The 12,606-nt window shown below is 34.7% G+C and overlaps 2 protein-coding genes across 2 annotated transcripts; one reads left to right on the forward strand and one right to left on the reverse strand.

Moving 5' to 3' along the window:
• Positions 1-2,202: 2,202 nt before the first annotated feature.
• On the reverse strand, positions 2,203-2,850 carry LOC135079224 (dolichol-phosphate mannosyltransferase subunit 3). The gene is made up of 2 exons (XM_063973815.1): positions 2,697-2,850; positions 2,203-2,588 (listed from the first exon to the last, which is right to left on the reverse strand). Exon 2 carries the CDS (start codon positions 2,582-2,584, stop codon positions 2,306-2,308), a length of 279 nt encoding a protein of 92 aa, XP_063829885.1. The 5' UTR covers positions 2,585-2,588; positions 2,697-2,850; the 3' UTR covers positions 2,203-2,305.
• Positions 2,851-3,276: 426 nt separating this feature from the next.
• LOC135079208 (GTPase HRas) lies at positions 3,277-6,219 on the forward strand. The gene is made up of 2 exons (XM_063973796.1): positions 3,277-3,928; positions 5,767-6,219. Exons 1-2 carry the CDS (start codon positions 3,533-3,535, stop codon positions 5,944-5,946), a joined length of 576 nt encoding a protein of 191 aa, XP_063829866.1. The 5' UTR covers positions 3,277-3,532; the 3' UTR covers positions 5,947-6,219.
• The last annotated feature ends 6,387 nt before the right edge of the window (positions 6,220-12,606 follow it).

Consider the following 12,606-nt stretch of genomic DNA (forward strand, 5'->3'; position numbering starts at 1 on the left):
TATACTAATTACTGAATTTATATGTTTTTTAATTAAATAGCCTTAAAAATCACTTCGGTGGTCTGTATGGAGCTCGTTGCGGTTTATTTTGTTTTATTTCTGTGGAATTGATTAAATTGATTTCATTCACGCATTATTTGCAGTCTTAGAAGTAGATAGATTATACGTGTAGGTAGTAAAATAAAGAGATTAAATTAAGATTAGGGGGGTCCTTAGGGTACGTTAAGGTGGAACCCGAGCGGTCGTCAAAGGGAACACGTATTTAGAGGAAGTAGGTGTTCGTAGTTGATAGCTACAGGACAGACAGTACCACTGCATAGGAGAGTTGGAGTGCTATTATGTCAGATATACCTATGAAATAAGTCCCCTCCATTTGCTAGGAGGTACCTACAAATTACAGAAAGCTAGGACGCCCTAGAGAAATGAGTAGGCTAGGTAAAATCCTTAGGAATATTGAATAATAGCGTCCAGTCTTTGATTTTACTAAATACTCGTAGTTACTCAAAGCGTCCAATTGCACACCTTTTATCTTCAATTAGTCTAACTTTGGCCCACTTGCTTAACGTCTCTCGAATCCAAACTGAGCATGTATAAAATCAACAAATTGAAGTCGATAAGTTTTTTTTTATAAAGATTTAAGAATCTTTAATTAGTACATACTTACTAGGTACTTAAATAATAAATGGAAAAGATGGTAACTAAGAAATTAAAGTGCAAGAGGACCTATTGAAAACCACCTGAATCTACATACTTTAAATAGATATAGACTTTGATTTCTAATTAAATACTAATATTAGGACGATTTTAAAACTTCGTCTGTCTATTGTGCCTATCGTAATAAAAGCTACGGCAAATAAAACTAAATGAACACTATGATTAAGTCTAGCTCAAATTATAATTCCTCAAAAATTTGTCTGCACTAATTCTAAACACTAATTTCTTGAATTTTGTTTCCTTTATCCATAATTATGTAGATAGTTTATGATATTTAATTAAATAATATTGTCAAGTAGGTTATTTCTAATGACGGTGATAATATCTCGAAATATAAATGTCGAGCCAATTAATGAGTATGACGGATAATAATGTTGCAGGCAATATTTTACTAGGCGTTGTATAACCAATACGCCACACGCGCGTTACGAGTAAATAAATAAATAAATACCGCAACCATATGAATGCAACTAGGATCTTTTTAAGACAAACTCGTAAATGGGAAATAAATTTTAAAGATTTCTACACAAGATCCATGAACTAGCTGACATGGCTAGACTGAGTTTACTAACTCTTAAGTTGTCTGCATGTCTCACATAAATCCAAATACTTCACAGACGTTAATTAGGTAGTTTGTAAATGTATATTGAAGGTAATATTGTAATTTAATATTTAAGTAAAACAGGTCTAAGAACTTCAATTTATTTATAATTTTTACTCCTAATAAATATTTTGTCTTTCTATGCTGTAAAAGACTTGCAATACTTTTAATATTTGAAACACATCTCACTTCCATGAATCTCTCAGATTTTTTCAACTGGTTTTTATAAAACTAATGAACTTTCTTGTGACAAATTATAAAAATTCTCTTGTTTGTGCAATAATTAAAACTTAAGAAAATAATAAATGTATGTGATATTTTGCTGGTTGTTATATATTTTGCAATTTGCATGATAATTATTAAGATAAACAGCTTTAATATTTAGGTATAAGATGCCATATGTATTTAAATGCCTATTCACTTGAAACAAAATTGGCAAAACTTACTAAACAAATATTACTTGTACCTTCTTGACACAGGTTTACATACTTATTTGATTCAAAAGAATTTTGAATATGAATGAGCCTTTGGAATTGGACCAATTGTGGAAAACTTCTGTTCATGCTAAAAAAAGAATCAAAATGAGTGTATAATAGTGATTTTCACTTTAAACTATTACATAAAATTATTTTATTGTATTTTGCTATGTCCAAAAAAACCCTTTACTTAATTATTTTACCAGGAAGCCCATTGTAACTGTAAATATACTATTGTTACTATGCATAATTATAAATTATGTACTTTTAAATTAGCTTAAAATAAACTTAATCACATACACCTTTGTTGTTTTACTCCTTTGATTATTAACCCCAAGTCATGTAACATAATAACACAGAAGGAATGTATTAATAATATCTACAAATGGTTTAGGTAAATTAAATATAAAATTGTTAAGGTAAATTAAATTATATTTATTCAAAATTTACATCATTCCGTAGTAACAACTACAGCAGTTTATCTTAAATATAATAGCTATGTAATTTAACAGAATCACCATTTAAGTCCTTTGTCAAGTAAATCCTTTCTTGCTTCTGCAATTTCGAGTTGAAGCTCTTTTGCCGCGTCCTCACAGTTGTTGAAAGTAAACACCCGGTATAAAACGACAGACGCCGCGTACAGCCCGAATAATATCACGAAGATCACGGGCGATACCAGAACCAAGTTCATATTGTTCTCAATGAGGGGATGTTTGACATAACCTCCGATGAGGGAATACCAGACGGCGAACACCGCTGATATCACAGAAATCCATTCCAATAACTTCGTCATGATTCTGTGGAGCAAAACATAAACTATATTAGTTAATATAAACATTTAACGAGCAAAAACTACATCAAAACGCAAGCGGCTAATTATGCAAGCCGATTTTTAGTGGGTTTACCTTGCCTTCGAAGTTTAGAGATACTTTTTCCAACGCACACGTTTCTATGTCTCTCTAAGTATTACAATTCGTGTGCCAGACACATGAAATTCGTCTGTAAATACTTAATTTAATTCAAAACAAAGTTCACAAAACACAGTTTTCTTCGCAAAACTGCCCCCCTAGACAAAACGCACTTTTTGATCGAATCGAAAATCGAATCTGTCAAAACTCCATACAAAAAAGGGGCTTTTCGACCACTTTTCGACTGGTTTGCGATCATAATTTGCACTTTGTCTAGACCCACTGTTGACGTGACATTTTTGACAGCTGTGGCGCACAGCTGTTGATGACAGATGAAGACTAAAACCGGTTGTGGCGTGTCGTGGCCATAGGTCTTGGCGGTAATATCGGTTTTTATAACTAGACTGGGAACAAATCAGTCAGTGTTGATGGTAGTGCCCTCAAGAGAAAGTGGTACATAGATCCCAAAAAATCTAGGAAAAAATCCATAAAAATAATTTATTTCAAAAATAAATAACAATAACGTTATCGACATAAAATATTCCTCCTTTTTCTGGTATTTCCGGTATGACGCATTATTCAATTTCGACTAAATTGGCAACACTGACCCTTGTGTCGTAAAAGGGTGAGTGAACCGCCTCATTGTTATTTATTGCATTTGTCTCTAATAATACATTAATTAGCCGTTTTACGGGTACAGGCAGTGCAATAACATAGGTCGCGACAGCCATGCCGATGTGAGTAATATACAAAAGGTGTGGCACGTCGCAGGGGCGTCGTTTCGTGGTGCAGTGACATCGTTGGTGTGAAAAATATTTTGCCTATCTCGTAAGATGACCGAATATAAGTTGGTGGTGGTAGGCGCCGGAGGCGTCGGTAAATCGGCATTGACTATACAACTCATACAGAATCATTTTGTGGACGAGTACGACCCTACTATAGAGGATTCGTATAGGAAACAAGTGGTGATAGACGGTGAGACGTGTCTGCTGGATATTTTGGACACGGCAGGGCAGGAGGAGTACTCGGCGATGCGGGACCAGTATATGCGCACGGGGGAAGGCTTCCTGCTGGTGTTCGCGGTCAACAGCGCCAAGAGCTTCGAGGACATCGGCTCGTACCGGGAGCAGATCAAGCGCGTCAAGGACGCCGAGGAGGTGCCCATGGTGCTGGTCGGCAACAAGTGCGACCTGCAGGCTTGGGCCGTCGACATGACGCAAGCGCGCGAGGTAACTTTGTTTACATTCACTATTACATAGTATGTAGGTAGGTACTAAGCTTGTGGTTATTTTCCAACAAAACATCAAAAAATACCATGAGTTTTCAATTCTTAAGTTTAGATAATGTGTGTCAATAACTTGTTTCTGAATCTAGTTGCTTACAATTTCTAGGTATTACAAAAAAGCATTTAGAAAGCCTTAAATGTGTAACCCCTTTCCAGGCGTACAGTATTGTCTTAAAATGTGTTATTTATTTCGTAGGTAGTAAATAAAAAGTTTTCATTTAAGTCAAACTTCAAATGTATTAATTATCCTAATAACTGTTTGTTTTTAATACTCAAATATTTCCGCCTACACACTAAAATAGTTATCCTTTGACCTTGGTTGCAGACCTGACGTAAATATGTAAAATGTAAACACAAATGTGGTGCTTGACAGGAAAACAAACAATATAAAGGGGAGATAGGAAAGGACTGATTTGTTTGCTTATGTATCAAGGAAGTAGTAACACAAAGTACATAATGTTTAAGATTTTATTGTTTATTTATTTCGTAAATTACATGTTTACAAATAATGGATATTACTAAATGACTCAAAGTATGATTGTGTATCAAAATAAAAGAATAAATAATGATCATTTTTTAAACTATTGAAATGATGATATTAAAATATTGTAGAGGGTAGTTTCATTTTAAGAAGTAAGATGTTCAAATGTGATTATTTTAAAAACTTCTTTCTATGTTAAGAAGTAGATTATTCCTGAATTCCACTATTTGTATTTACATTGGTTAATTGGTCTTTTTGCAGTACATCATTATGTAAAAAATGTAATATCGGGGGGTATGCCCCTGCCAAGTGGAGTTGTATTTTTACAGTGACCTAGAGAAATTATAGTGTTAGGAAACCAGTAGCAGTAGATTTGTATGTACGTACATTGTATAGTTTTTAGTATTACATATTTTCTTTATGAATATGAGATGTAATTTAAATTTAATTTATGCTGTTAGTTTGATGAATTAACAGTATGCAATTAATTTGTTGTTCGTATGTATGTTCTATTTTATGTAAGTTTGTTTTGTGACAATTATATAATTTATTTATTTATTTGTCATCACCATTATGGCCCACGAGAGACTTTAATTTAACTAATTAATGTTTGTTAATATTTAGCTGCCTCAGTGGCCAAAATTCTTATCTTACTATTTAAATACCATTAGTCCCAAGTATAATGTTGTAATGTAATGCTTTAGTACCTATTTCTACACTCAACATTTCCTGATTTCAAATAAGGAGCATGGGCATTTATGTAGCTGAATGGCCCCCAGTAATATTGGTTACTTTTTCTGATAATTCCACATTTAGGACATTTCGCGCGATTATTGATCGCATAGGATATAACAGAAGGCGAAAGGCAAATATTGCATCAATGTGATAAAAAAATATTAGTTACTACTTATTTACTATCTACATGATGTAACCAAACTAAAATACCAGCTAGCTTTTCACATCATTCAAAACGCGCCCATGCCGCTCAAAAGGACTAAGCAGCGCGGGAACTGCTGCTTATGATACTGATACTAATATAGCGTTCCAGCTGCTGCGAGGTCCAGTCGTCTATGTAACAGCACGCCAAAAGCTCGACCCTTGCGCTTAGGAAGCCTTAATAGGCATATGAAGTTATTAGAGATGACGACTTTCTTAGGAGCATACTTAGGATTCGACAATGCCCTACGTCTACAAAAATCTACTAACTCCTACTGCAAAAGTCTGGCAATGTCTAAGTCAGGAGGCCACTCAACTCGCAACAAATATCATGCAGAACTAAAGCAATAACTCATCGTTTTCAGGTGGCGCGGAGTTACGGCGTGCCTTTCGTGGAGACGTCGGCTAAGACGCGCATGGGCGTCGACGACGCTTTCTACACGCTCGTCCGCGAAATCCGCAAAGATAAAGACAGCCGCGGCAAGCGCAACCGGAGAGGGAACAAGATGCCGCGCGGCCGGTTCAATAAGTGCGCCCTCCTGTAAATAACGCGTCTAACATTGGCGAGCGTGGGCATTCCCATAATTGGATACGAAGCGAGCGGGCTGAGCCGAGCGAGCGAATCTAAAACATGCAACCTACGCCGATCGGCGTCGCCAATGGGCTTCAGCTCGCGCCAAAACTTTACGCGACTATTACTCGCTTCCAAAAGATACTCCTAATAACTTTTTAGTGTTACCCACATTTACTCATTGCTTACAACGAAAATAAAAACTGTTCTTGTGGGCCGAGTACTTGCCTGTAAGACAAGAATAACTCAGCAGATGGTCTTTATTTTCACATAACTTTGATGTCCATGAATAATCCCATGGTTCTAGTCCAAGAAATCAAATAATTTACCTACCATTTTGAAAAGATCCACTTATCCACTTTAGTGACATTTGGTTGGCTTGTCCTCAAAACGAATTCGATTCAAAGCATTGATTTAATGCTATTGCTGTGATACTGACCCAATCCTGTCTTCCAGTGGGAAAGAAGACGTGGTTTCCTCCATATAGCGATGTCTATCCACCAAACCCCATACATTGTTGCCATATTTATCATTGACGAGTCAATAGGAAATGTCCACGGTCGTCGATACCTAATCTTATGTATTATACAGCTAATGTATGTCGGTCCCACTTCGGTACTTCGGCCAATAATCTCATGTGCGAAGTGCTGGCGGGATGACACGGTACGGGCTCGTGAGTGATGCAAATCGAGATTGAGTTTTTGACTGCCTATAACTAGATCTGAAGAGCAGCTTCTTACTACCTTAATTCGTATTGAATTATAGATAGGAATCCAATGTACCTACATTTTGTATTCGGCCATAATTTAATTTTGTTTTGTTGTATATTTTTGTTGATGCGATTGTGAAACTTTTCTGGAGTGCCTAATTACTGGAACCAAGCGTCAATTCGTAGTTTCGTATTCAATAACGCGTCTCTAATTTGATTAGAGACAAGTCCTCGTGGTTACCAGATGAATCTCTGAGCTTATGACATATGAATTCTAAATAGCAGAATAACTTTTTTATTACTTGTTATACTTGTAAAATCTGTACAACGTACCGCAATCGACCGCGGAGGGCAAATATCTACAAAAATCGTCCTATAGAAAATATCTCCGCTCTTGTTAAGACACATGCCGGCGGCCGACTAAAATCATTGAATTTATCTATAAAAAGTGATAGTGTTGTTCACCTATAGGCATGAAAACTCAATCTCGTAACTCTCAAGGTGCTATTATAAATCATAGTACACTTGCAGTGGGACGCGCCCAGTTTGCCATAGTCTTTTTATAAATATTGATCAAGTGTCGTTACGGTGAGGAGTTTTTTCAGGTTTTTAGAATTAAGCTTGCTACACTCTAAACTACTCTAATATAGGTAGTTAGAAACAAAGTCTATTAAAACATAGCCAAAATCATGTTTTACCGATACTTATTCGCTTGAGTCCGTTTGATCGACCGTCATTGAACAATGGTTGTGCACAAATACAGTTTAAACTATTTCAAGTACAATTTTAATTGGTTGTTAGCGCTTTATAATGAGTGCATTACATCACATTGTTTAATTTTAAATAAATGATTATAATCCAACCACTCCAGGTCAAGTTAACTGACGGTTCTGCTCCGTTGCACAACGTAAGTTTTCGTTTAGAGTCGACTGTTCATTAGTTGAATTGAAGATTAAAGTCTCTGGTGAGAGGAACGTCGTTTTCTCCACTCGCCACGACCTATGGCCTGGCCTTATCTACTTGTTCCTAGCGCTGCAACGTTGATGAATCACAATCAATTAATATTTTGAGCTGCCCAGTTTATGTGACTCAACAAACATAATAACGCGAGCTACATCATGCTTATTTTAACTCTATTTTATATGTACGATTTGAATTCAAATATCGAAACTATATTAATCAGTCTGAATTTTGTATCATGAAACACGAGCGTGTTACTATCTGAGCAATGAGAATTTAAATATCAAATTATTTGTTATAATAGTGTATTGAATATTAAGATCATTGTTAAATGTTTTCTACTGTAGCTAATTTTACATGTAGAGGGAATTTTTCATAATATTTCTACCGCTATTAGTTCTAATATACAGGGTGACAGGTAAAGCGATACATTCCTTGAAATGGGTTAAAGTAGAGCTTATTTGCAGTCATTTAAGTCATATGACACCATGTCCGAAACTTGTTCATTTCCAAGTTATTCAAGATTTAAGTATTTTTTAAAAAAACTCCAGTTTTTATGTTAAAATGTACCCTTGTAATGAAGAATACGGAATAATGTTAACTTTTTTGTTGTATTCGTATAGCTAAATAATAAGATTGACATTTTAAATTAAAATTTGCAAGATAGAATCGTCATTACTTAAGTAAAAGCTAAAAAACCATGTATTATTTTGCAAAAAAAATATGTTTTAGGTAATTAAACGACGAATTTCCAAGAAAAAATTTATGGAATGTTGTGTACAAATTACAGAATTTAGTTCCTTGATTCATTAGCTATTCAAAAAGGTACAGGTGTTTAACAAACACTACTTAATTATTTTTTTATTTGAATTTAAACGTCTAGTAAGATACTTTCATAAAAAAATAAATAAATAAAAAAGTCACACTAACAACATAACTGTTCTTGGGTCTCAATAAATGAAAAACTTAGTATTTTAATAATAATTGTATCACCTAATTTTATCTAGGTACATTATTTTAAGTCCTGCTCAAACTGTGAGCCCCGTCTTCTAATACAAGCTCGTAGTCTGTTTCTCACTTTTGTTTTTGTGACTCTTGTTGTCAAACTGCTGAATATCTTGAGCTGCCCTCTGAATGCGCTCACGAAGCTCTTGCTCGTTGTTTACGGGGGTTACATACAAGAGATACTTCATGTGACCCCATAAATAAAAATCGCAAGGGGTCAGATCCGGACTTCTGGCTGGCCAAGGAATGGGTTCACCGCGCCCAATCCAACGAAGTGGATATTGTTGATCCATCCATTGGCGTACACTGAGCCGAAAGTGTGCTGTGTGTGTGAAAGCTTCGTGAGCGCATTCAGAGGGCACCTCAAGATATTCAGCAAAGTTTGACAACAAGAGTCACAAAAACAGAAGTGAGAAACAGACTACGAGCTTGTATTAGAAGACGGGGCTCACAGTTTGAGCAGGACTTAAAATAATGTACCTAAATAAAATTAGGTGATACAATTATTATTAAAATACTAAGTTTTTCATTTATTGAGACCCAAGAATAGTTGTAAGTGTGACTTTTTTATTTATTATTTTTTTATAAAAGTATCTTACTAGACGTTTAAATTCAAATAAAAAAATAATTATGTAGTGTTTGTTAAACACCTGTACCTTTTTGAATACCTAATGAATCAAGGAACTAAATTCTGTAATTTGTACACAACATTCCATAAATTTTTTCTTGGAAATTCGTCGTTTAATTACCTAAAACATATTTTTTTTGCAAAATAATACATGGTTGTTTAGCTTTTACTTGAGTAATGACGATTCTTTCTTGCAAATTTTAATTTAAAATGTCAATCTTATTATTCAGCTATACGAATACAACAAAAAAGTTAACATTATTCCGTATTCTTCATCACAAGGGTACATTTTAACATAAAAACTGGAGATTTTTTAAAAAATACTTAAATCTTGAATAACTTGGAAATGAACAAGTTTCGGACATGGTGTCATATGACTTAAATGACTTCAAATAAGCTCTACTTTAACCCCTTTCAAGGAATGTATCGCTTTACCTGTCACCCTGTAGACTGCTGAAGTGATCACACAGTTCTCATTACTTGGCCAAGTTTACTTCTTCATGTTGGAGTCAAGTTGGTGTGTATTTCATAATCTAATATACAGTATTCATATCCACAGACAAATAGGATTGTTTATAGGTACTAAATACTTTAATTAGTTGAAGAAAACGCAATCGATTTAGTGAGACTGTGCCTTTTGCGTATGGCATGCGTCGATCGATACATTGGCGTCTAATTTATTTACTAATAACATTTGATTCTATCTTTCTCACTCATCTTGGAATATTTGCATGAGTGAAAGAGATAGATAATGCCAAAATTGTTTCTCGATGCGTTTGCACAGTTGACGCACTGGTCCACAGTCTAACTTGTTGATTGTACTTCCTACTGTTTTGTAAGACATTTTGTATGCAACTGAACTTATGATTATTACTGTATTTATGTTAACAAACTAGCAGTAAGGTCTGATTGCTCTGGGTTATAAGTAAAACTCTGAAATGAAATATCGTTCCATCGCTTTCAGTATGAAGTTAATAGTGAAAAAATGATTTAAATCATGTAAGACATAGACCTTTCTTTAGTCTGTTATCAGAAACTTGGTACATATATAGCTAAGCATCAATTTTTTTCTGTCATAACTTAAGTGTATGAAAACTGTCTGCCCATTGGTGACTCCTTTCCCGACTACATAACCGAAAACTTATTCTTTTGTAATTTGGCACGATGTGACTTAAGTTACTATTTTATTGGAGAATAAAGTACAAAACTAATATCTCGTGTTGATCGGCCGATTGTTACCAATGTGAAGACACATGATCGCAGTATTCGTGTACAGTGAGCTGGATTTACGATTTAGATTGCTTTGGGATATGAACACTTCTACGTCATACCGGTACTGCATTTGCTTGCTTCTCATAGCGTCGTCTCGTTTTACCTTCGGAGTCGGATGCTTTACAAATTTAAGACACTTACTGAAAGTTGGTGGTTGTTGAAAAGCTACATTTATTCAAAAATTGTGTTTACTTCCGTCTGTAGAGAGCTTAAAATATTAATTGATCTGTAGTGTTTAAAAGGAGAGGGGAAAATAGTAGCCCGTTCTAACTCCGCCTCTGGGTAAAGTGAAATGACGCTATAGGTACGAAAGATGGAAAGAATCTAATACACTTTTCTAATGTCGAGTAAATGATGGGGTGGTTAAATGTACAAATAAACAATTAAAATCGTTTTTCAGCTCACTGTTATAACAAAAACCATCAAGTACCTATGAATTGAAATGTTTTTTTTACTTAAATAAATTATAACTTAAGTTTTAGAGGGTCATCAAGAGCGCCATTTATTCATATGGATTGTATAGAATTTATTTGCATCAATGTATTTGTGTCTGCTGTAAAACAATGAATATTTTGAACGAATTTTTACAATAATCATGGTTAAACAATAGTTTCTGTAGGTTTTAAGGTATTACTTTATAAATATTATTAATTGATTAGACGAAAAACATGTATAGTTAATTGCTTTCTAAGAGTTTATGAACGACAAAGCTGCCATGAAATCAATTCATCATCAAAAACTATATTTTGTTTGCCATAATATTTGACATTTGTTCATGTTTTAATTGGATTATTTATTTTTAGTTTCAATTTTAAATACTGCGACGAATGAGAAAATCACAAACATTTTATTGTAATAAAAATCAACTTTGATGCTAGTGCACAATTTTGTTGGAAATAGTAGGTATTTTCGATTAATTCTGTAACAGTATAGCACAAGAATGTGTGCTAATTGAAATAAATAAATTGATGAATCAACGCGTGAGTGTTTTTGTTGTTAATGCTATGTTATATTTTATTTTATTCGACGCAGACTCGATGTAGCCATAAATCACTTTGGAAACAAGAGGTGCACACGCGCAAATATTTCTTACACAACTCATTCCCACCTCTGTGTGACGTCACCCATAACCAGCATAAACTGTCCGAGAGGAAAAGAAGTTATACGCGGTCTTATTGCACCGTCAGCTATGAGCCTTTTGCGCCGAAAATAGTCAACTCATCAGAAATATTTCCTAAACTAAGTACACTGTATTGTTTCGAAAATCATCAACACCCTGTATTTTGTAGATTTTAGTTTTTTTTTTCACGACAGCACAGTGCCAAAGCCAATAATTAAAAAAACAAATGTATGTTTCTGACCACAGATATGGATTAGAGTAGATATAGTTCCAAAATCCTGTCGATGACATTGACAGTGGGGCGCCACCGTCAATACCGGATCGCTGGTTCAGATTTTTGCCATGTTGGAAACCATAATAGTTGAACGATGGTAGCGCCCCCCTGTCATTGAGTTTGGCGGGACAGTTCAGCGTGGGTCATCTATACAGCAAGTTGATCGTCAAAGCGTGCCATTCCGATATGTCCAAATGGACATACATGGTCGAGTGATGTTCATGTAATCCGATTACAACAATCGATTACGATGATTTTACGAGGACAGTAGTACGAACACGGTAGAAAGAAGAAATTATTTACGGATTGAGAATTGTAATTAACAGCACAAGTAACAAATAATTAATTAGAATAAAGTAGCAGTAGAAGAAGTATAAAGTAGCATTGTTTTTAATACATATCCTGCGATGTACTCTTAAGAGTTAAAACCATGGTCCCTGTATGTGGTGCACTCATACCGATCCCAAGGAACCGTACTTACTCATAACAATAAGACACACACTGATGCATGTATTCATGCACTTGACAAATTTATGTCTTGAAACGCTGGTAGGGTAAAAAAAAATAACGAGATTTGACGATTTGTAAGAATTAATTTATTTTAAAAAGATAAATTAAGATGTTTTTGGTTTTGTATTTAACAAATTATCAGTTTTATCAGAATTA

The sequence above is a fragment of the Ostrinia nubilalis genome, chromosome 16 (assembly GCF_963855985.1).
Source record: "Ostrinia nubilalis chromosome 16, ilOstNubi1.1, whole genome shotgun sequence".
Lineage (NCBI taxonomy): Eukaryota > Metazoa > Arthropoda > Insecta > Lepidoptera > Crambidae > Ostrinia > Ostrinia nubilalis.

Coding starts and splice junctions, on each gene's coding strand:
- LOC135079208 (XM_063973796.1), top strand. CDS start 3,533: ATGACCGAATATAAGTTGGTGGTGGTAGGCGCCGGAGGCGTCGGTAAA. Junction 3,929..5,766: donor ACATGACGCAAGCGCGCGAG/GTAACTTTGTTT, acceptor CATCGTTTTCAG/GTGGCGCGGAGTTACGGCGT.
- LOC135079224 (XM_063973815.1), bottom strand. CDS start 2,584: ATGACGAAGTTATTGGAATGGATTTCTGTGATATCAGCGGTGTTCGCC.